Below are 25,136 nucleotides of genomic sequence, written 5' to 3' on the forward strand. Positions count from 1 at the left end.
TAGGGGTGCCCTTCTTCTCTCAGGAATACCTTTGAGATGCTCTAGGGCTGCTGTCCTTTGGTTGTAATTATTCTTTTTCTTTCTCAGTAAATTTGATATATCGATAAATTAAAAAAAAAAAAAAAAAAAACATAACCAAACCTGAACTTCATACTCAGTACATAGCAAGCCTGTTCATAATTATTAATTATGTGGTACACTGGGGTTTTACAATCCTAGTGCCTAACCCCCACTTGCATTGCATCTTCAAAACAACTAAATAGGGGAAAGGCCATTATTTTTATTTAAGTAAACTGCTTATTTGCCACACACACTACACGCACATTGAACAGGTCCAAACACTGATACCGGATTATGCCATCATCTACTGGAACTCAGGGAAATCAATCACACCATCGCCGTTGAGGTCGAATGCCTTTATGATGCTCTTGCACTCTTCATTTGACATTTTGAATATGCTCTGCAAATCCTCTGATGTAATGGACCCAGACCTCTTCCCAGTGAACATCTGAAAGCCTCTTTTCAGATCATCATCCCCACCTTGACGCTCCATCAACATTGCAAAATCATCAAAGCTGAGCATCAAACTGTCACCGCCTGCTGCAACGAGTTCATTGGTCACAGCTTGAGCCTCCTCAGGTGACATGAACTCCTTTTTGGAGGCAAGGTAGGATCTGAGTTCAGATCCTTCGATTTTCCCATTACCATTAGTATCCAAGTGACGAAATATTTGTCGGAGTTCATCATTTCTTGATTGTTTTTTGGAATGCTGAAGGCGATGGACACTTAGCACGAAGCTCTTGTTGGAGAAGCATTTGGATAATGTTGCCTTGGAAACAACAGCAGTTGCCATTAGAGTAGCTAGCTAGGAATGTCGAGAGTAGTGTTTGTTGCTTCTTGTTGCCTGTTGTTGCTCTTTGCTGTGATGGAAATGAAAGAACATGTAAAGAGCCTTATATAGAGTCTTCATGGTATGTAAAAAAGAAAGAATCAGATTCTAGAGTTTAAAAAGGACTGGTTGTTGTTAAAAGTTGCTAAATTATTGAATTGTTGGAATATTTGCCTAGATAGATAAACATTCATTGGAGTGTTGCATAAAGACAAATAATTTTCAGTGTGAGAAAGAATAAGTATCCAGAGCTTAAAAAAGGACTGCCTGTTGTAAAAAGTTCCCAAATTATTTATTTTTGTGCATTGGGCTTGAAAGAGTTTTTTTTTGTTGTTTTGTAAGGATATTATAATTCAATTTACCCAAAACGGCTTGTATGAGATGAATTTAATGTGATCTAAGACAAACTATTTACCCAAAATAAAGATCATATGACCATAGTATATTGTTGTTTGTTGACACAAACATGACTTGTTTATCATATCATGTTCATTCGGGATGAAGGGATTCCAACACAACACGAAGATGTCCTGATATGACCCATTGCCACACGTAGTTGCCTTTGTACCTAAGAGATTCTCTTAATGTACAATATCATTTTCTTGTAAATATGTGAGTGGATAGTGATTTGGTCACTGAAATCATATCAAATGGCACTACAAAAACAATTCTACACAAGGGCGGTAATTATCACCGTTGAATAGCAAAAAACCTTTCCCATTTAATTGACGACTGTTTTCTTCACCGTCATAGTCGTATTAAGCAGCGAAAAAGTTTAGCCGCTTCTATTTACAAACTATTAGCAGCAATAATTACATCTGTTAAATAACCGTTGTTATCAGATAAATATTCCAAACTTACTACAACTTGCGGTGATAAGTATTTACCGCTGCTAAATGAAAGTGGTTTTATTATTACGATAATTTTATTTTTATTAATAAATACTTCCTTTAGTGGCAATTTAGATATATCGTTGATGAATAGCATTTTTATTAAAAAAGAACCGTCCTTCCCGCTCTCACATGTGGATAGGAAATGCTCACATACATGAACATTCACCCCCTCTCCCATCTTCCCACCAGAAAATTATCCTCTCAGGTTCCCTACCCGGTACAGTTCTCTAGTTCCTCTAATAAGAGAGTTGTGGACCCCACCCGGGCAATGTGTTCGGGCAAGGGATAAGGTGGTCATTTCCGCCTCCTATGAGAGGAACCGTATGAACTGTACCAAGCAAGGAACCTGAGAGGATAAAGATTCCCACCCCTTGAAGCTTCAATACCACCCACACCTCTCCCAATCCAGCTGAAACCCGCCCCTCTCCCATCTCAACCACCAACACTGGTCTGTACCCCCCTCCCGCTACCCCATCAATAGAGGGCCCCACTGCCACTAATTTCCTTGTCCTCACCCCTCCCATGTACCCACCCACCTGCCCCCACTCATGCTGGCGCCCTTTCTTTCTTTTGCACCAAGACCCTCAATTAACCCAACCCATTCTTTCCCCTACTCCATGCCCCTCCCTAGTCGTCGTTGCCGTGATATGCGACCTACTGCTCTACCCAACCTGTCTCCCTGCCCCACCAGCTCAGGATCGTCTATGGCCTGCTGTCCGTAGCAGCCATAACAGCACCCTAATGAAGTGCGGTGCAATGACCGCCTTACCCTTGCCCGAGCGCCTTGCCCGAGCAGGGGTAAGGCGGTCATTGCACCGTGCCTCATTAGGGCGCTGCTATGGCTGCTACGGGCAGGCAGGCCGTAGATGATCTGAATTCGCCCCACTCCCCTTCTCACCTCTGCTCCCCTTTTCTTTACAATAAAAACGGAAAATAAATCCAGAAAATCTAAAGAGAAAATGGACAAATAGATAAGGAAAAGAACACATAGCTGCAACCTCTGTCCCAGGAAGCAGATGATGGTGAAAAGGAGAAGTAGGAGAACAAATAACGTTGCATGGAGAGGCTAGGGGAAAAGGGAGCGGGCTTTTTGGAATTTACAGTATTTTTTTTTTTTTGCTTTGCTGAATTTCCATTTTGATATTTAGCAGCAGTAAAATACTACAATTATTAAAAATAAATATTCAGCAGCGGTTTAATTTTACCGTTTTTTCTTTTTTACTTAAAGATCATTTATATTAAGGGAAAAATAATGAAACAAATACTAGCTGGACTGAAACTGATACACCAACAAAAACAAGACATATCCCTATCATTTAATTTGATCGCTCTTTAATATATATATTGAGTGGTAGTCCATAAAAACTGCCCCAAGATGTTTTTTTTCTCATACCCCGTTATTATAATTTTTATCATAAAACTCTTTAAATCACAACAATAGAATATTATTGCAGTTTGATAGCAGTCTTTCTATACCACCTCTAAATGTTGTGGTCTTTCCACGTTAGTGTATTTTTTTAATTTGGGAAAATTATATTATCACCCCCTGAAATTTGTATTAAATACAGAACAACCCCTATGTTTCTAAATTATACAACCACACCCCTTGAGTTTTGGTTATTATTACAATCAGCCCCACTCTGTTATATCATTCCCCTTGAGTGGTACTGTATTGGTTTTAAATGACTAATATACCCCTATTAGTCATTTTGTAAGGGGGTCCGAAGAATCATCTCTCTTCCGACGACTTGTCCCAGCAGCTGTCAAGGGAACGGGTGAAGCTCCTCTGCTCCGACCAGTTCCCGTATGATACGATAGATAAAGACCCCACTTTCAAATGCTTCTCTGTTTTGGACCTGAAGAAGGTCATGGCTGGTATCGGTAAGAGCTGCGAGAACGAAGGGCAATGGAAGTACTTCCCTGTTTCTCACTCATTTTCCTGTTTTATGTTCCTTTTTTTACACAATATTGTTATTCAAATAAATCCCTATTGAGAATGTCAAAATCATTGGAATGGTGTCGTTTTATGATGCCTGGGATAGGAAAGACTTGGTTGTGGGTCAAGCTTGTTGCCATCTTGGGTTGATGGAAGACGCAATGGTTCGTCTTCAAACTGGAAAATGTCTAGCTCCAGCAGCGTTCAGTAAAGAAAGCGTGTGTTGGTCTGACGACAGCTTCTCGTTTGCCAACGTTGCTGCCAGCAGTGATTTTAGCTACGGCAATCCACCGACGACGCCACCACCGTCGGAGTCCGAGGGTGTCGCACAACTCCTTGTTCATATCAAGCACCTCGTCCGCTGCCGCACAGCGGCGCATGCAGCCTTAGACGCAGGCCTCTACTCCGAGTCCATCAGGCTCTTTTCCAAGATACTCGATAATCGCCGAGGAACCCCACAGGGTTTCCATGCGGAATGTGCTACATGCACAAAGCTTCCGCCTACAGGGCCGTCGGCTGAATTGCAGAGTCCATTGCCGATTGCAATCGGACCCTTGCACTTGACCTAATCTGCATTCCGGCGCTGAGCATACCAGCCAACCTCCAGGAGAATATCAGATGCCTTTCTGATTGCCTGCGTGATCTCGAACACTTGAAGCTCCTCTACGATTCCATCATGCGGGACCGGAAGCTACCAACACCTACTTGGAAGAGGCAAAACAAATGAGTGCAGGAAAAAAAAAAAACCGAGAGAGAACAGAGGGAGAAGATATGAGGGAGAGAAGACATGGATGTATAAATGAATACCTGTGCGGTGGAATTGCAGGTGGGGAAGAAGACAACCTTAAAAAGGGTTTGTCTTGCAGGTTTTGATATATAAGCTTAGAAGAGGCCAAAGTTGGATTTTTCCACTAAGTTTAATAGGATATTAGAAGAGGGCAAAGTTGGTATTTTAAATATATTATTTAACACCGATCACTCATCATCCATTTAGGGGTTGTGGCTGTATAATTTAGAAATACAGGGGGTCACACTGTATTTAATACACACCTCACAGGGTGGCAGTGTAATTTTCCCTTTTAATTTTTATTATAAAAATCTTTAAACATTAGCAGTAAAATATTATCACAACTATATATTGACATTTTAGCTACAGCTTTTATATACCACCGCTAAATATCCATAATTTTTATTAAAATAATTTTATATTTTAGTTTTATTAAAGATTTCATACATGATCATGTAGGAATATGATGAACATTTTAGATTTAGGGTTACAATTATTAGATATGGATCGGGTTTATCAGCCTGATACACTGAGTCACAATTGTGTTATTGACTCTGGTGTCCCAGTATCAATCGGAAAAATAAAAATAAAAAACTAAAAATCTCTGCACCAGACCAACCATAGATCACACATTGGAATTATTTGAAACTCCATAGGAATTTGCCAAGCCTTGGAATGGCGTCCATTTGACTAAAATCCCTTCCCAGGCCATGCCCCCCCCCCCCCCCGGCCCAAAAAAAAAGAGTCTTTAGCGGTAGTAAAAACTGCCACTAATTAAGCAAAAAACCGCCTCCATTTAAATAATGTTGTTTTTTTTACCATCACAATTCCGTTATGAAATGTACCGCATCTATTTAATGGTGGCGGTTTTAAGAACCGCCCGTGATAATGCAATATGGAGGCGGTTTTTTAAAACCGCCACTAAATACAACTACATATAGTGGCAGTTTTTTTAAACTGTCACTAACCATAATATCATATAGATAACGACGGTAACATCCTGCCAGCCAGCCCCATGCACCGTGCACACATGGGGGTCTTGGCCTTGTTGCAAACATGCCCTCAAGGCCTGCAACCATGGCCGCAACATCCTGCCAGCCAGTCCCATGCTAGCCGAATCAATGCAGCCCCTGCACACTTGGCTGCCACATCAGCCATTTTCTTGCACAAAGGCCATGTTAACCTCACGAAACATCCCTATTACGACACGTGTCACCTACGGGCCCACCAAATTTCTCTCTTTTTGGAGAGGCTTCTAAACTGCGTCACTGTACGGAAACAAATATATTTTCATTATTGGGCATCCAAATGAAGCAATTCTAATTGCGTTGGAAAGGCGATTCGACATTCTACGTTTCTCATTTAGAAATTTCTGATCAGTTCTGCTATTTGACCTTCTGAAAATGCTCGACGAACCAGCTGTCAGTGCGTGATCCTATGAAGCTAACACATCCATAACCAAGAATGTCGAAGGATGAAAAACATTGTAAAACAGTGAGATGAAGTGTCCCACGTTGCCACATAAGCCCAGATGTTCCAGCATCAATGCAAACATGTCACATCATTGCCAAATATCCAAAATACCCCTGTAAGTTGTATAAATACTCCACTGACTCAGGGAAAAATTGCTTCTTGGTTCAAAATTAGGGTATTCTTGTCTCATGGTCGAACCATTGATGAGATCTTTTTGGTTCTTTCTTTCTCGATCCACTATGAGATTTGTGTTTGTTTATCCTTAAGTGAGTAGTTGTCTTGCTGGCTTTGTCTCCCTTTCATGGGTCTGTCCGTGTGAGACTTCTTTAGTTGTTTCTTCTCTTGTTCTCTTTATTCTTTGTATGGTTTCTTTCTTTTTTTCAATAAAGCAAGCGATATTACCTATTAGAAAAAAAATACTCCACTGACTTTTGTGACTGGCATAATCACCCTCGGGCATGCTTTCAAGCGAGCAGTGCCAAACTGCCAGAGCAAGTCTAGGTCTACAGGGATAAAAAAAAATTACAAGCTGGGTGCTGTTTGGAGCGTGTTTGTTCTTCTTAGTTGTGGAGGTGCCCTTATTCACTTAGGAATGCCCTTGGCATGCTCTAGGGCTGCTGGCCTTCGGTTGTAAATATTTATCTTTTTCTTTTGGAATATAATTGATTTACTCGAATAATAATTTAAAAAAAAAAAACCAGACATTACCAAGTTTGAGCTTCATAGTCAGTACATTGCAAACCTGTTCTTAATTATTTTAATCATGTGGTACAGTCCTAGTTCCTAATCACACTTGCATTGCAGCTTTCTGAATAAAACAGGGGAAAGGCCATTATTTTTATTTTTGTGAACTAATTTGCCACACAGATACACATAGAACAGGTGCAAAGATTGATACCGGATTAAGCCATCATCTGCTTGAACTCGGTAAAATCAATCACACCATCGCCGTTGCGGTCGAATGCCTTTAGGATGCTCTTGCACTCTTCATTTGACATTTTGTTTCCAAGGCGACTGAATATCCTCTGCAAGCCCTCTGATGTAATGGACCCAGAACTCTTTGCAACGAACATTTGAAACCCTCTTTTCAGATCATCATCCCCACCTTCACGTTCCATCAACATTGCAAAATCTTCAAAGCCGAGCATCAAACTGTTGCCGCCTGCTGCATCGAGTTCATTGGTCACACCTTGAGCCTCCTCAGGTGACATGAACTCCCTTTTGGAGGCAAGGTAGGATCTGAGTTCAGATCCTGAGATTTTCCCATTACCATCAGCATCCAAGTGACGAAATATTTGTTGGAGTTCATCATTTCTTGATTGTTTTTTGGAATGCTAAAGGCGATGGACACTTAGCACAAAGCTCTTGTTGGAGAACCATTTAGATAATGTTGACTTGGAAACAACAGCAGTTGCCATTAGAGTAGCTAGGAACGTTGAGAGTAGTGTTTGTTGCTTCTTGTTGCCTGTTGCTCTTTACGGTGATGGAAATGAAAGAACATGCAAAGAGACTTATATAGAGACTTTGATAGGATAGAGACTTTGATAGGATGGAGACTTCTTGGTAGGTAAAAAAGAAAGAATAAGATTCTAGAGCTTAAAAAGTGTTGGTCCATTGGCAGTAGTTGTAAGGTGTTGTCATTGTTGGCAACCAAGTGCAAACAAATTAGGAGATGTTTTTCTTGGAAGTGTTTGGAAGTATTCAGGGGCATTTTAATCCTCTTACATCTCTCAGGGGCAAAATGATAATTTGGCCCAGCTAATAAGCAAGTGGCAGTGCCCATTGAGGTGATGGTAGTGTGTTGGCATGTGTTTATGTGCCTATTCCTCTTTATCTTGAGGAGAGAGAAAGTGGAGAGAGAAAGAGGAGAGAGAAAATTGAGATGGGACCCACATACTGTGGACCCCACAAAGAGTGCCCAACATGGCTGAGGTGGCAGCCAAGTAGTCGGACAATGATAAGGTGGAAGTGATGTGGCTTGGTATTGGTGTAGACAATAGGAGTTGAAAATTGGAGTATTTGCTACACTTTGCAAAGTATAGCATAAAAGTCTTCCATACGTAGCCAAATTTTTGGCCAAGTTTTCAAATGTGTTCTCGGTTGGTGACTTTGTGTCTCAGGGGTTTGATTTATAATTTATCAAGAATTTGGTTTGAGTGACATAGATAGTGCAAGCTAAAGATTTATTCATAAATGACATAAAGCTAAGAAGGGGTTATGTGCAATTGTTTGAAAGTTACAAAGCTAAACATTAAATGAATGCTTTGTTACCTTTATGGAGATCTTATATAATGGAATCCTATTGGTTGTTGGATAAAGTGAAAAGATATGAGTTGATTCCAACCTCTAGGAATCCGAAACGTGGCATCTACTTTATGAAGCTTGACTTTTTGTAAAGCTCTACAAGCTTGGGATGCGTTCTACGTACGCTCTTGAGATTCTAATCTTTGAGCATCCATTGGTTCATGCCTTGGTGATAGTGACAAGACTAATGACCCTTCTGACACCATATCTACGGTCATCAATGCACCTCATTGTCTTGCTCCAATCTGATTGTCCACATTTAATATAATTTGTGTACCTCCATGATCCTTTGATTCCATGCTTAGTCAAAGCTTGGTGCACAAGCATACAAGATTCCAAATGAAATTTTATCATTGGTTGATCTTTGAAGCTCCATATCTTGGCCGTACGATGTCCGTTTTGGGTGAACCACTTATCAAAATTCTTAGTAAAATACCCTATTCGTCCCTGCATCAAAAGTGTTGGAAGAAAAAGACTCAAAAAGAGGGAAAAAAGTGGGAGAAGCTTGAGAAAGCTTAGGTGAGGAGTTGAAGAAGCTTGAACTTGATTTTAATGGAAATCTTGATTGAAGTTTGATGCTTTTCTTCACTTGGAAGTCAGATTGACGGCGTTTATGCATCGATTGTTCAAATTTTAGCCTTCCAAGAGCATTGGTGGAGTACTTCAAGTGGCTTAGTGCACTTTGGTATTCTTTAAACCATTTCCTTCATATTGTAAGTAGCTTATGAGCTTGTTGGGATGAACTTCATGAGCTACATGTGATGGGATTTTGGGAATGGTAGTTTTGGTTGTATTTTCTTAAGTTGTAAGCCTTGTTGAGTTGATGCTCAACAGGTGTTTGTGAAAATTACTTACATAGTTGTTGCTATTGTAAGGGGGGCTTGTAGCCCTTAACAGTGTTGGGGCATTGTTGGAAGCAGGAGTAGGGGCTCCTGGACTGTTGTTGCAGTCAAATTGTAATTTGTGTTGAGTGTTGGGTAATGCACGAAGCCCAGGGTTGGGCATTACTACGTGGATGTAGGCTTAAGCCGAACCACGTATATTTGTATGCATTGTCTTGTGGATTTGGAGTACCTTTGTTTTGCAGAATGGGCATACACCCTAGGTAGGCTAGACCATTTTTGGTTGGAGGTTGGGGGTGTATGTGAACTGTAACCGGTAATTACGGAGTGCTCCGGCCAATGGTGTTTACAGGAAAAGTTGTGTGGTTTGTCAAGACAATTTTGGGAAGATTTTTATTGAACACTGATTCACCCCCCCTCTCAGTGTCAGCCTGGGAATATCAAAAAGGAATGGACTAGGTTAAAAGTTCCTAAATATTGAATTGGGGGAATATTTGCATAAATAAACATTGATGGGAGTGTTGCTTAAAGACAAATCATTTTCAGTGTGAGAAAGAATAAGTATCCAGAGCTTAAAAAAGGACTGGTTGTTGTAAAAAGTTCCCAAAGGTGAATTCATGGGTTGGGTCCCAGATTTGAGTGATGATGAACATTCTTGCATCCACATTCCTAAAATTTTTATTATAGGTAACACTATAACATAAACTAATTAATAAACAACATTATATGCCTAATTTACTCACTAAACATGGAAGAATTAACTGCATCCATGCTTACGAGAGAAAGCATAAACCACTGTTTTTGCTGAGATAGTGGCAGTATACCTATGAGGCTATGATCATATAATGATAAGGGAAAATTATAGTGCCACCTCCTGAGGTTTGTATTAAATACAGAGCAACCCCCTATGTTTCTAAATTATACAGCCACACCCCCTGAGATTCCACTCCTTTAGTTAGGTGTTACAATGTTGGTTAAGTTTTCTCTCAAATGACTAATATATCCCTTTCAGGGTGTGAGCTTACCATTTTACCCATAAGACATCACTTAATGAAGGTGTTTTTTCATATTTACCCTCATTTGTTTGAAACACTAAATTTTTTTTCAATTTTACACTTAAAATAAATTTAATAGGACCCACCCATCACCGTCCCTCCTTCTTCTCCAACCCCACTGGCCCCAACACCTGTTGCAACCTAATCCCACCCGCCGCTACGCCCTTCTGCAACCCAATCCCACCACGTCCCATCCTCCCGTCTCTGCTATGAAACTAAAACTAAGAAAAAAACGGCGGGTGAGTCTCTCATATTGACTTTACTCTTCTGCCATTGGTCTCTGGGTGGGAAAACTAAAAGGAGGAGAGCAATGATTAAAAAGTGCAAAGAAAGGAGGGAAGGGAGAGAAGGGTGTGGCGGGTGTTGGTGGTCTGAATGATTGCTGCCTTCCACTCCCCCTTAAACGGAATGATTACTGAAGCAATCACCTTCATAAATTCTTCTTTTTCGCTTCGCGTGTCGCTCTCAACTTTTACTTTCTTCATCTCTCTCTCTTTTTCTTGCTCTACAAGTGTTGCTGGGGGGTTGGGTTGCAGAAGGGGTAGCGGCACTTGATCTATTCAACTTCTTTTCCATCCCGCACCAAAGAAATCACACATAAGCACTTGGTTTGTTAACTAAGCACCAGGTACTAGTAACACGGTCAACAGAATTTAAAAATGGTGGAAAATAAAAAGAAAAGGAATAATGGAAGAGAGAGGACAGCTATTAAGCTCTAGGGTGCGAATTAGTAAAGGAAATGTCTTTTTCTCTCTCCCTTTCCCTATAGATTTCCTCTCATCTAGTCTCTTTGGTTTTCTTGATTATTACTCCAAAATTTTTTTTTTTTAATTTCGTTCCCCTTCTTCTCCTTATCTTATCAATTCAATTCTCTCTTATGTTGTTACTGAATTGGCGGTAATTTTTCTCCAATAAAGACGTCATCTGCAGAGGTATGGGGGAGATGGGAGGGTGAGACGTGGTGGGGTTGGGTTGCAGCAGGTGCTGGGGCTAGTGGGGTTGCGGAGGAGGAAGAAGGACAAGAAGAAGAAGAAGAAGGGCCGGTGATGGGGTGGGTCCCATAAAGTTTATTTTAAGTGTAAAATTGGAAAAAAAAAATTTAGTGTTTCAAACAAATGGGGTAAATATGGAAAAACACCTTCATAAAGTAATAGGGTCCATTAAGGGTGTCCTATGGGCAAAATGGTAAGTTCACCCCAAAAGAGGTATATTAATCATTTGAAGGCAAACTTAACTAACATTGTAACATCTAACTAACAGAGTGAGAATTTAGGGGGTGTGGCTGTATTATTTAGAAACACAGGGGGTCATTCTGTATTTAGTACAAACCTTAGTGGGTGATAGTGTAATTTTCCCTAATGATAACAATAAGTGTACCTAGTGAGATCTAAGGAAATTTAAAGGAATTTGTGAATAGAGGTACTTGAGCTAGATTAGTCTACGACGATGATACTTTATTTTGAAATGGTGTATGGTGGTGTGTGAGGCCTGATTTTGATTTGAGAGCCTTTCCTAACCTTGAACCTAATAAAGCGACACCTCTCCCCGCAGAAATTCTAAAAAACTACCCTAAAATGGCAAAATTTCCCTTGGTAGTGTTTCACTGGCTAAATGACTTTAGAATCAGCCCAAACTTTACAGTTTCCCTGTAATGGTGTCACTGCCATTGTAAATACAGTAAGAACTGCTAGGAATGCTAGGAACACTTTCTAGTCACTGCCTGCACTGCCAGATTTCTGACAACTCATCTAGAGTGTTGCTTGTGCTTTACTGACCTTTGTAACTACCATGGACTGCCACCATCACTACTGCAACAAGATGCACTGTGGTCACAAAAACAACATACATGCAATGTGTTGACAACAATGACAACCAACACATTGACACTACCATGGGCACTGCGTGTTCAACATGAAAAGTTAAAGGGGAAAAAACAAGAACACAAGAAGAGATAGTCAAAATCACTGTCATTTTGGCCTTCCCATCCACAGTGTAGCTATTGCAACTGTTGTTGGGCAAATCTTTCTTCGATCCATTATTACAGTGAATTTTTTTTAATCAATCAATCAAATTTATAAGAATTGAAAAGAAGCGTTAGATAAGTATCTGTGGTTAGTTGGTCATTCCCAATATATTGCAAAACCAAAACAACCTTAGATATAAGAAAAATATTTTGGAAATCTACCACAAAGTATTTTGCGGTTGTTTAACCCTGATAATTGTTTAATCTGACCATCATTGTCGTATTTAGCAATGGGAAAGTTTAATTGCTTCTATTTACAAACTATTAGCAACAATAATTACATAAGTTGAATAACCTTTGTTATCAATAAAAAATTCCAAATGTACTACAATTAGTGGCAGTAGGTACTATAATTAAACATTTTTGTTTGAAATATTACAAAAATTGCAATCAAAATTATAATAACTTTATAAAAATACAAAATATTAAAAGTAAAAAAATCCAAACAATATAAAAATATACATTGGAAATCAAAATGTAAATTTTTTTAAACTATTGCATAAAATGATATATTTCTTACATAATATATGTAAAAAACAGTAAATGTCCAAAAAAAATCTTCAAAATGTAAACAAATTTATAAAAAAAGTAAGGGAAAATTTCACGGACACCCCCTAACAGTATCCAATATCTCATAAACTTACCATACTTAATCAAAATGTCACAGACACCCCAAACGTTAAGCACAGTTAATACACAAAGGTGAAATATTCATTTTACCCCTTAGCAAGAGCACCTGCAACGATGATAACTGAACTCGCTAACCTAACCGGAGGTGGCAACCCTCCAGCAAGTAATTGGATTCCTATGAGCTCCTTCTTACCCCCCGAAGATCTCAGAATTCACTAGAGTGCTTTGTTGTGTTGCATCTTCAGCAGAACTTCGAGTAACAGAGATTCGATGTCGGTGTCGTTTGGTTAAAGAATTTCTAGGGTTTTTTGTGAAAAGAATAGGGTTTATGAACTGAGACGGAGATAGGAGCAAGGAACGAGAGGGACTAGAAGAAGAAGGAGAAGGGAGTAGAAGAGTATGATTCATCTCTCCGTCTTCTCCTCTAAGAATATGAAACGAAAACACCACAATATATACGATTTTTTCCGACGGTACAAAATATCTTCCGTAGCTAAATATCGTTTTCAACGACGGTTATTGTAGTATCGTAGCAAAATATTATTTTTTGCGACGGTCACTTTATAACCGTCGTGAAAAATCTAATTCGGCGACAGATTATCTATTTCGTCATGAAAAATGGATTTTCAATGATGGTGTTCATATGTCCGTCGCTGAAAATATAATTTGGGCGACGGTAACAAAATTTCGTCGTGGATTAAATATTTATCACGATAGTATATTACTACCGTCGCGGAAAATATAATTTTAACGACAGTATAATTATTACTGTCGCGAATAATTGCATTTTAACGATACTATAAATATTACCGTTGTCGAAAGTATATATTTAACGACAGTTTGTCGGTTATCATCGCGGAAAATACATATATTTAACAACAGTACTGCATTTACCGTCGTAGAATATACCATATTATCTTAAATTTTTCGCGGGTTCCCTTTCTTTTCAGCTTCCCGCTTTGTTCTTTGAGATTGAAACGTCTCTCTCTCTCTTCTCCTCTCTACCCGACCGTCTCTATCCCATTCTCGCCCGACGACGGAGATCAGTGATCAAATCGATCTCTTCAGACCTCAAACCTGCCAGCAATGATTTCACCTCTGAAATCCTCTCTAATGGTGAAACCTAACCCTCAATCGGACTCACACCTCTCATAAACCCCCAATCGGAAGTAGGTTTTTTTTTTAGGGTTTTTGAAATGGTGAAGAGCTGTAGTGAGGCTTTCAATGGAGACAAGATGACAGAGATGATAAAATGGAGGCAGAAGGAAATGGCAGCTTATCTTAAACTATTTTCATTGTTTTTCTGAAAAATTAACCGTCTCGGTAATGACTCAAATGTCCTAAACAACGTTCTAAGAGAAGCGCCAGCCCAGCCCAGCCAGCCATAATTTCCTGTAATTAGGTTATTTTCATAAATCAAATATCATCTATGGATCTGTTGCAGCGAAGACGGAAGACGAGTTGGGATTATTGAGCATGCCCATGTGTTAGGGTTTTTATGGGGTTGGATTGCTGAGACCATGGTCGGTCGGGAGAGAATGGAGAGGGTGGTGGCAGGGTTGCAGGGGAGCAAGAGAAGGAGGGCTGGAGGGGGTGGCGGTGGTGGTGGTGGTGGCGGCAGCGGAAGAAACAGCAGACGGAGAAGAAGGAGAAGAAGAAGGAGAGAAAAAAGGAATTAAAAAAAAGTATTGAATAAAGACAAGGGCAAAATTGTCTTTTTCAAAAACTAACTTCTAACATCATTAATTCATCATTAAGGGTATTATAGGGATTTCACTGTGGTAAGGGTAATTTCACCATTTAAAAATACTTAACAGACACTTAACCAAATGATAGAATTGCCCTATGACTCCCAGTCATTGTGGGACCTTTGTGTATACTGCCAAACCCCTGTAATGGTGTCACTGCCATTGTAAACATTGTAAGAACAACTAGGGATGCTAGGAACATTGTCTAGTCATTGCTCTGCACAAATAGAAGTCTGGCAACTCATCTACAGTGTTGCTAGTACTGTACTGACCTTTGTAACTACTCTGGGCTGTTACTATCACTGTACTGCACCAAGATGCATTGTGTTGACAACAATGACAACCAGCACAGAGACACTGTCATCTGCACTGTATGTTCAACATGAAGAGTTAATGGGGGAAAAAAAAAGAACACGTGGAGAGATAGTATAATTCACTATTTCACTTAGGTCTTGCCATCCACAGTGTAGCTATTGTAGCCGCTGTTGGGCAAATCTTTCTTCAACCCATTACTACAGGGAATTTTTTTTTAATCAATCAATCAAATTTATACGAATTAAAAAGAAGCATTAGATACATATCTGTGGTTAGTTGGTCATTCTCTCTGTATTGTAAAACCAAATAGTGACCTTTAGGTATAAGAAGATTTTTTATTTTTTTGGGTTTAGGGGGGACGTGCTACTGGGCAGCCAAGGAGTGGGCGCCACGGGAGCAGCCAGATGTGGGGGAGAGTACATGGGGTGGGGATAGAAAGGGTGGAAGGTGCATATCAAGCACTAATGCAATGAGGACTACTTGATCTACTGACCAAGCATCGGGCATCCTTTCAAGCGAGCAGTGCCAAACCGCTAGAGCAAGTCTAGGTCTACAGGAATAACAAGAAATTACAAGCTGGGTGTTCTTCTTAGTTGTGGAGGTGCCCTTCGTCTCTCAGGAATTCCCTTGAGATGCTCTAGAGCTGCTGTCCTTTGGTTGTAATTATTCTTTTTCTTTCTCAGTAAGTAAATTTGATTTATCGATAGATTAAAAAAAAAAAAGGAACACTACCAAGCTTGAACTTCATATTTAGTACATAGCAAACCTGTTCATAATTATTAATTATCTGGTACACCCCGGTCTTACAGTCCTAGTGCCTAACCCCTTCTTGCATTGCATCTTTCTAAACAACTAAACAGGGGAAGGGCCATTATTTTTATTTTAGTAAACTGCTTATTTGCCACACACACACACACACATAGAACAGGTCCAAACACTGATACGATTAAGCCATCATCTGCTTGAACTCAGCGAAATCAATCACACCATCGCCGTTGAGGTCGAATGCCTATATGATGCTCTTGCACTCTTCATTTGACATTTTGTTTCCAAGGCGACTGAATATCCTCTACAAATTCTCTGATGTAATGGACCCAGACCTCTTCCCAACGAACATCTGAAAGCCTCTGTTCAGATCATCATCCCCACCTTCACGCTCCATCAACATTGCAAAATCATAAAAGCTGAGCATCAAACTGTCGCCGCCTGCTGCATCGAGTTCATTGGTCACACCTTGAGCCTCCTCGATCAGGTGACATGAACTCTCCCTTTTGGAGGCAAGGTAGGATCTGAGTTCAGATCCTTCGATTTTCCCATTACCATTAGAATCCAAGTGACGAAATATTTGTTGGAGTTCATCATTTCTTGATTGTTTTTTGGAATGCTGAAGGCGATGGACACTTAGCACGAAGCTCTTGTTGGAGAACCATTTGGATAATGTTGACTTGGAAACAACAGCAGTTGCCATTAGAGCACGAACGTCGAGTAGTGTTTATTGCTTCTTGTTGCCTCTTGCTCTTTGCTGCAATGGAAATGTAAGAACATGCAAAGAGACTTATATAGACACTTCGATAGGATGGAGACTTCACGGTAAGTAAAACAGAATTATTTTTAAGGTATTTTTGTTGTGTGTGTGAAAGAATCAGAATCGTAGAGCTTAAAAAGGACTGGTTGGCATATTTTCCCAAATAAAAATTCATGGGAGTGTTGCTTAATGCCAAACCATTTTCAGTGTGAGAAAGAATAAGTATCCAGAGCTTAAAAGAACTGGTTGTTGTAAAAAGTTCCCAAATTATGGAAACCCAAACAATCCCAAGGGTGTATGCATGGGTTGGGTCCCAGATTTGAGTGATGAAGGACATTCTTGCATCCACATTCAAAAGTCATACATGGATGAAAACTTCTCAATATAAAAGAACTAGAAAATTAAATATAGGTTATGTGTATATGATACCTAAACAAGGATGAAGTTATAGCTTGGTGTTTCAATTTATTTATTTTTGTGCATTGGGCTCAAAAGAGTAATTTTGTCATTTTGTAAGGATATTTTAATCCAATTTCACCTAAAATGGCTTGTATGAGATGAATTAAATGTGCGGTGGAGTTCTAGGTGGAGAAGAAGACAACCGTAAAAAGGGTTTGTCTTGCAAGTTTTGATTTATAATCTTAGAAGAGGGTAAAGTTGGAATTTAACACTAAGTTTTAACAGGATATTAGAAGAGGGCAAAGTTGGTATTTTAAATGTATTATTTAACACCGTCCATTCAGGGGGTGTGGCTATATAATTTAGAAACACAGGGGGTCACACTGTATTTAATACAAACCTCAGGAGGTGGCAGTGTAATTTTCCCTTTTAATTTTTACTATAAAAATCTTTAAACATTAGCAGTAAAATATTATTGCAACTATATATTGATATTTTAGCTACAACATTTATATACCACCGCTAAATATCCATAATTTTTATTAAAATAATTTTATATTTTAGTTTTATTAAAGATTTCATACATGATCATGTATCAATATGATGAACATTTTAGATTTAGGGTTACAATTATTAGATATGGATCGGTTTTATCAGCCTGATACACTGAGTCACAATTGTGTTATTGACTCAGGTGTCCCAATATCAATCGGAAAAAAATAAAAAAAAAAAATAAAAAACTAAAAATCTCTGCACCAGACCAACCATAGATCACACATTGGAATTATTTGAAACTCCATAGGAATTTGCCAAGCCTTGGAATGGCGTCCAAACATTTGGCGAAAATCCCTACCCAGGCCATAAACCCCCCAAAAAAAAAGAAGTCTCTAGCGGCAGTAAAAACCGCCACTAATTAAGCAAAAAACGGCCACCATTTAAATAATGTCATTTTTTTTACCATCACAATTCCACCACGAAATGTACCACAGCTATTTAATGGTGGCGGTTTTAAGAACCGCCTGTGATAATGCAATGTGGAGGCAGTTTTTTAAAACTGCCACTAAATACAACTACATATAGTGGTGGTTTTTTTAAACTGTCACTAAACATAATATCATATAGATAATGAAGGTAACACCCTGCCAGCCAGCCCCATGCGCCGTGCGCACATGCGGTTCTCGCCTTGTTGCAGACATGTCCTCAAGGCCTGCAACCATGGCCACAACATCCTGCCAGCCAGCCCCATGCTAGCCGAATCAATGCAGCCCCTGCACACTTGGCTGCCACATCAGCCATTCTCTTGCACAAAGGCCATGTCAACTTCATGAAACATCCCGATTACGACACGCGTCACCTATGGGCCCACCAAATTTCTCTCTTTTTGGAGAGGCTTCTAAACTGTGTGACTGTACGAAAACAACTATATTTCCATTATTGGGCGTCGAAATGAGGCAATTCTAATTGCGTTGGAAAGGCGATTCGATATTCTACGTTTCTCATTTAGAAATTTCTGCTCAGTTCTGCTATTTGACCTTCTGAAAATGCCCAACGAAACCGCTGTCAGTGCGTGATCCTATGAAGCTGACACTTCCATAACCAAGAATGTCGAAGGATGAAAAACATTGTAAAACAGTGAGGTGAAGTTTCCCACATTGCCACATAAGCCCGGATGTTCCAGCATCAATGCCAACATGTCACATCATTGCCAAATATCCAAAATACCCCTGTGAGCTGTATCAATACTCCACTGACTCTGGGAAAAATGCTTCTTGGTTCAAAATTAGGGTATTCTTGTCTCATGGTCGAACCATTGATGAGTTCTTTTTGGTTCTTTCTTTCTTGATCCACTATGAGATTTGTGTTTGTTTATCCTTAGGTGAGTAGTTGTCTTGTTGGCTTTGTCTCCCTTTCATGGGTCTATTCGTGTGAGACTTCTTTAGTTGTATCTTCTCTTGTTCTCTGTATTCCTTGTATAGTTTCTTTCTTTTTTTCAACAAAGCGATATGACCTATCAGAAAAATAAAAAATACTCGATTGACTTTTGTGACTTGCATAATCACCCTCGGGCATGTTTTCAAGCGAGCAGTGCCAAACCTCTAGACCAAGTCTAGGTCTATAGGGATAAAAAAAATTACAACCTGGGTGCTGTTTGGAGCGTGTTTGAGCTTCATAGTCAGTACATAGCAAAGTTGTTCTTAATTATTAATTATGTGGTACACACCTGACTTACAGTCCTAGTTCCTAACCCCACTTGCATTGCAGCTTTCTGAATAAAATAGGGGAAAGGCCATTATTTTTATTTTTGTGAACCGATTTGCCACACAGACACACATAAAACAGGTGCAAACATTGATACCGGATTAAGCCATCATCTGTTGGAACTCGGCAAAATCAATCACACCATCGCCGTTGCGGTCGAATGCCTGTATGATGCTCTTGCACTCTTCATTCGACATTTTGTTTCCAAGGCGACTGAATATCCTCTGCAAGCCCTCTGATGTAATGGATCCAGAACTCTTTGCAACGAACATCTGAAACCCTCTTTTCAGATCATCATCCCCACCTTCACGCTCCATCAACATTGCAAAATCATCAAAGCTGAGCATCAAACTATCGCCGCCTGCTGCATCGAGTTCATTGGTCATACCTTGAGCCTCCTCAGGTGACAAGAACTCCCTTTTGGAGGCAAGGTAGGATCTGAGTTCAGATCCTTCGATTTTCCCATTACCATTAGCATCCAAGTGACGAAATATTTGTTGGAGTTCATCATTACTTGATTGTTTTTTGGAATGCTGAAGGCGATGGACACTTAGCACGAAGCTCTTGTTGGAGAACCATTTGGATAATGTTGCCTTGGAAACAACAGCAGTTGCCATTAGAGCTGGAACGTCGAGAGTAGTGTTTGTTGCTTCTTTTTGGCTCTTGCTCTTTGCTGTGATGGAAATGAAAGAACATGCAAAGAGACTTATATAGAGACTTTGATAGGATTGAGACTTCATGGAAAGTAAAAAAGAACTTTTTTAAGGTACTTTTGTTTTGTGGGAAAGAATCGAAGCGATCTAGAGCTTAAAAAGGACTGGTCTGGTTTGAAAGTTCCTAAAAATGACTGGTCTGGGTTAAAAATTCTCAAAATGCTAAACCATTTTCAGTGTGAGAAAGAATAAGTATCCGGCCAGAGCTTAAAAAGGACTGGTTGTTGTAAAAAGTTCCCAATGAAATTGTTGTCATATTCGGCCAGCAAACATTCATGGGAACATCATGGAAACCACAACAAAGGTATGTAAAATGCCTAATTTACAAATAAACAAGCTTTGGGAGGAGAGTAATCTAATCTTCTTCTCTACTAAACAAAATGGGACAAAGGAAGTATATGATTCAGTACTTCTAGGGGTTTCAATTTTCAATATGAATAGCCAAACTACATACATGACACAACCCGATTAAGGATACGTGGCATTGTACTTGTTGGGCATGGTAACTTCTCAATATAAAAGAAATAGAAAATTAAATATTAGTTATGTCTGATACCTCAACATGGATGAAGTTATAGCTTGGTGTTTCAATGTATTTACTTGGGAAATTTATGTCTACCCTTGGAATTTCAAATATTACTTCCGTACCCCTGAGTACTAACTCTATTAGTTTTGGAAGGAAATGACAATTTTGCCCTTTCTTATTTCTTAAAGAAATAAACCCACTCCATCCCACCCTGTTATTGTTCATCTTCAAGGTCTTGAAGTAGCCACCACCACCACCACCATACCTTCCACCTCCCTGCTGACTCCCCATAATTGTAGCAGCTTCCACCACCATCACCGCCATACCTTTCGCCTCTCTGCTGAGAGTCCTAGGCCAAGTGCCCTGTCTCACAGCAAGTGTAACATCCACAACCACCGTAACCTCCACCACCATAACCACCCCCACCCCCACCCCCACCACCTCTACCTAATGCAGGCCATGCCCACACATGTATGGTACATCAGATTTATGAACACTTGGACAACCCAAAACCTCTAAGGAGGTCAGCCCGTATCAAGGCCCAAGCCCATCAAGTTAAGTCCAAGACCACCAGACCAAAACAGAACCAGCCCAAGATCAAAAAAAGCCTTACTAGTGGAGAATCTCTACAATGCCTCTTGAGATTCTTAGTGCTTGATGATGTCGCACCTACTTTTAAATTGTATTTGTCTAAGTTCTTCTCCTCTTGAGTCTTCCCTTGAAGATATATAGCATCAAAGCTCCTCAAAACAAGAACTAACAACTTGAAACAAGAATCAAGATATTGTACTTATTGCTTAGAACAACAAACAAGAAAATGGAGAAGAAGCTTTAGATTTTCTTAAATCAAGATGTAATCTCAATCCTTGAAACTCAATGTAATTCAACGGCTGAGATGTCGTAGGAACTTTTAGGTTTTCTTTTCCTTTGCCTATAAAAGGCCTACTTATCTTATTTGTAAGAGAACTTGAGTTTTGAATGGAAATTGCTTTGAGCATGTGTTAAGAACCATGATGAGTTCTCCTTTGTGAACCTTGAAGAGTTCAACTAGGAAATCTTGAAGAAGTTTCTCTCCTTCTTAAAAGAGTAGGAGAATGTTACATCCGTAACCAACCCTATACTAATTTGACCTTGTGTGTAGGGGTGGAACTCTCCTATGTTGGTGATCTCTAGACCATTACCATGAATCCAACTTACAAGATCTTCGGGAGGTCGGATGGCAACCCAGTTGAGGAAAGGTTCCTTGATAGAACCTGAGGAAGGTTCATCAACAACTCCAGACTTGTGTACCTCCCTCCGTGCACCTGCCAAAGATGTGAAGAAGGCCGTAGGAAATACCCGAGACTACCCTCCTCGGATGAATGAAGGTAATGAACTTTATGTTTAAAGTTTCAATTATACCCTTGGGTAGTTCAGCGTGTCAACCTTCCAGGTTATGCCCATAATTGCCCCCCATCACTTGTATTGACCCCTCGAGGAAGCCCCATCCCATTTTGACCCCCAAAAGCCACCTTTTGGACCTAGAGGCTGATACAGCAAGCAGACGATGCATGAGCCGCCAGTACATCATCTGCTAGGTACGAAAATCCTTCTCTGTGAAGGTAAATCTGGTTGGTTTCCATCTTGCCTTAGCCTAGGGTTTAACCCTCACTTAGACCATTGGGACCCAAATGACTTAGCTAGACCCTAACACCCCTAACACCATGAGCCTATGACCTATTTGGGTTCCACCATGTGCCAAACCCATTTTGGACCTTAGACAAGCCCCAATCCAAACACACCCCAGCCCACATAGCTAAACCCAGCCAAAACCCTACTCTCTCTTCATTTTTCTCATTTCACAACCTTAGAAAGGTATGAAAACGTGGAGAGCAAGAAGGGGAAGGAGAAGGAGGAAGAAGGAGAGTAAAAGGGGGGATTCCACCTCCAATTGAGCTAATCTTGGGCTCACATCACTCCCCTAACTAGCCATTCACTCACCACTGGACTAGGAGCTCGTGGAAGAGGTGATTTGGAGCTCAAACTCAGCTTAGGGATTCACCCTCTTGCCACTCCAAGCTGAATCCCATTGTAAGCTATCATTCCTACTTAATTGCTATGCAAGCCTTTGTAGTTTTCATATGGATGATGCCCAATCCATGTTCAAACCAAAGGGCTTTTCATTCTTAAAGGTCTAGCCTATTGATTGAATGCTAGAGGAATTAATTGATACCTTAGAAAGACCCGTTTCCCTACCCTAAGGTTTTGATGGTTTGAAACCCCAATTTGGAGCCCAATTGTATGATTCTTGGCATTAGGAACCAAATCCCTCTTTGGGAATACGAATTGGATTGAATTCCCTTGTGTAATAGCTCCCCTTGGGGCTATGAATACCCTATTACAGACCCTTGCTAGCTCCTTGCCCATTGGCCAAAGGAAGGATCAAGCCTAGGCCAATTGCTGCAATTCTGGCCTAGGCGGACGATGGCATGATCCGCCTGACTTCAAGGCATCGTCCGCCTAGTGCAATTTGCTGCTGTTTTGGAGTTTCAACTCTGGGACTTTGACCAGACCTCTTCTTACCTATTGCACACCTGTGTATTGACGTGATAGGCTAACATACATGTATGGGAAGGGCGTACATCACGCGGGAGCTAGGGATACTTATATTTTGACTTCGAGTGGATTGAACATTCGAACTATTTAATGGCGTGTTTCTCATTAGGCATCAGGGTAAGTTATGCATGTTGATGTGTATGAGTACTATATGCGTGACATTGCATCTCCTATTATTATGAATTGATACGAAGTATGTTAAATTACAATCATGTATGAAAGATGCTATATATGGAGAACGAATATGGTTAGTGTTTAGTATTATAAATGTGGAAACCTTTATTATGTATAATTGATGGTTTGGATTCAGGTGGTGACTGGCCGACTGTTACTTCGGTATCACACTCGCCATAACTTTACTTGTGTGGGTGTAAGCTAGAGGGGCAAGGGGATAGTCGGCCTCCGGATAAGGAATTATGGACTCGACCTCTAGGCTACTCTTACACCTGCGTGTAATGTATGCATTTTAATAGTTGTCTGCTGGTTAGGATGTAATTTACCCAGTACTACGACCCTTACCGATAGGGCTTTAGGTGTCGGGCAAATCCACGGGTCCCGATCATATTTCGGGGTAACCCACCGAGAAGTTCAGGCACCAACCGTATATCGGGCTAGACACTAGGATGGGGTTTGTATCGGGGGCTTGCGGACAACCCAGTGAGGGGGTCTGGTCTTGTAGGTTTCCATTGTAGCATGGGTTTGACATGGTCGGAATGCCATCCGGTTTATGGCACTGTTGCTGACGATGATACCTGTGTTATTGTTGTACTTGACCCAATTTAGAATCTCATTATTAGGGGGAAAATGAACAAATGCATTCATGCATCATATGTGATGAGCATACTTTAGCATGCATTGAACATGTACTCTTTATTATATGATTGTGTATGGTTTAATCGCTCATTGGGCTTGTGGAAGCTCATCCCTCGGGAATCTTTGTTTTTCTTTAGATATGGACACTGGGATGGCGCATCTAGCTGAGATTGACCCAACGTACCAATGTGATGGTGACTATGAGGATTGGGGTGCCCAGCCAGAGACAGAGCAGGCATCGGACTATCTTTGTGATGACTGTGTTCATGAGGCATATTAGTTCGCCTAGGGCCCAGAGCCCTTGGATATTATGACTTTTATTTTGGATTTGAGGATGAATGTAATTAACGGCATTTGATTCTTATCTTCTTTTAAACTTTATAGTTGCTAGTAGTAGTGGTGATATATTGGTGACTAGGATACTTGATCTAAATTGTTATATACGAATATGGTATCATTTAGAACTCTCTATTGTATATGATTATTATCATTATTGCTTCCCGTCATAGTTTTGATTTCCTTTCTTATTCTTCGAATGAGAAACCGGGTAGTGTACATAACACAGCAAAGTGTCGATCCTGTAGATTGGTGTGGAAGGGTATTCCCGTCACAATACCCTAGTCTAGGGATGGGGGTGTGACAGTTTTATTCTTCACCTACATAGAAGAGTTGTAGGCCACCATTAGAGTTGATTTGCATCCTAGAAGATAAGTAAGTCACTCTACCTTCACCCCATCCAAGTTACTTATATGTCCTTCCAATTACCATCACTTGTAATACAATTTCGGATATCTTCCACTGCAAATCTGAAGAAACCCAAAACCAAATTTTGACTTGAGAGTTATCACTATTTTACTGACACAGTGTGAATCTGTCGTTTAGCCTTTTTTAATTGTTTGTTCTATCAGTCTCCCGATCTTTTATTCAAGTAGCCTAATTTAGGCTGCATCACTACCCTCGCTGTTTTTCCCACCGTATCCACCACTGTAACCACCACCTCCGCTTCCAAAACCGTAACCCCACCACGGCTTCCCCTTCCCCTTCCCCCATCGCCACCAAAACCATTAGACCTATTGCTTCCTTGAACATTTGCCCGTTTCTGAGCTTCTGTATTGCACAATACATTTTTCTCCTAGAACCAACGACATTTATCCCCATATCTTTGAGAACCTCTAGTGTCAAAAAAGCCCGGCCGACCCTAACCCGCCCTGGCTCCGGCAGGATCGGGTCGGGATCGGGTTTAGGCCCCGGGCTCAGCCCGACCCTGTATTAATTATACTTATATATAATATATAGGTTGGGTTTTGGGGGATCTATTTTGGACCGTAGGATTGAATTTTAGTGGTTGGTTACTTGGTTTAGAAACAAGAAACCCTAAAATTTCCTAATGTTTCCTCTCCCACCGAGCCCT

At 40.3% G+C, this 25,136-nt stretch overlaps 1 protein-coding gene across 3 annotated transcripts; it reads right to left on the minus strand.

The window, feature by feature from the left end:
• Positions 1–350: 350 nt before the first annotated feature.
• On the minus strand, positions 351–19,767 carry LOC122641358 (probable calcium-binding protein CML41). Of its 3 annotated transcripts, none has more exons than XM_043834569.1 (2): positions 19,243–19,767; positions 351–415 (listed from the first exon to the last, which is right to left on the minus strand). In XM_043834569.1, the coding sequence occupies exons 1-2, from the start codon at positions 19,693–19,695 to the stop codon at positions 365–367; spliced, it is 504 nt and encodes a 167-aa protein (XP_043690504.1). In that variant the 5' UTR covers positions 19,696–19,767; the 3' UTR covers positions 351–364. The 3 variants fall into 3 exon arrangements, with proteins under 3 accessions (XP_043690504.1, XP_043690505.1, XP_043690503.1); XM_043834570.1 differs by having other exon boundaries at positions 363–448; positions 19,276–19,767; XM_043834568.1 differs by lacking the exon at positions 351–415 and adding an exon at positions 15,812–15,904.
• Between the last annotated feature and the right edge of the window lie 5,369 nt (positions 19,768–25,136).

The sequence above is a fragment of the Telopea speciosissima genome, chromosome 10 (assembly GCF_018873765.1).
Source record: "Telopea speciosissima isolate NSW1024214 ecotype Mountain lineage chromosome 10, Tspe_v1, whole genome shotgun sequence".
NCBI classification, from domain to species: domain Eukaryota; kingdom Viridiplantae; phylum Streptophyta; class Magnoliopsida; order Proteales; family Proteaceae; genus Telopea; species Telopea speciosissima.

Coding starts and splice junctions, on each gene's coding strand:
- LOC122641358 (XM_043834568.1), bottom strand. CDS start 19,695: ATGGCAACTGCTGTTGTTTCCAAGGCAACATTATCCAAATGGTTCTCC. Junction 15,905..19,242: donor AGTGCAAGAGCATCATACAG/GCATTCGACCGC, acceptor AGCATCATATAG/GCATTCGACCTCAACGGCGA.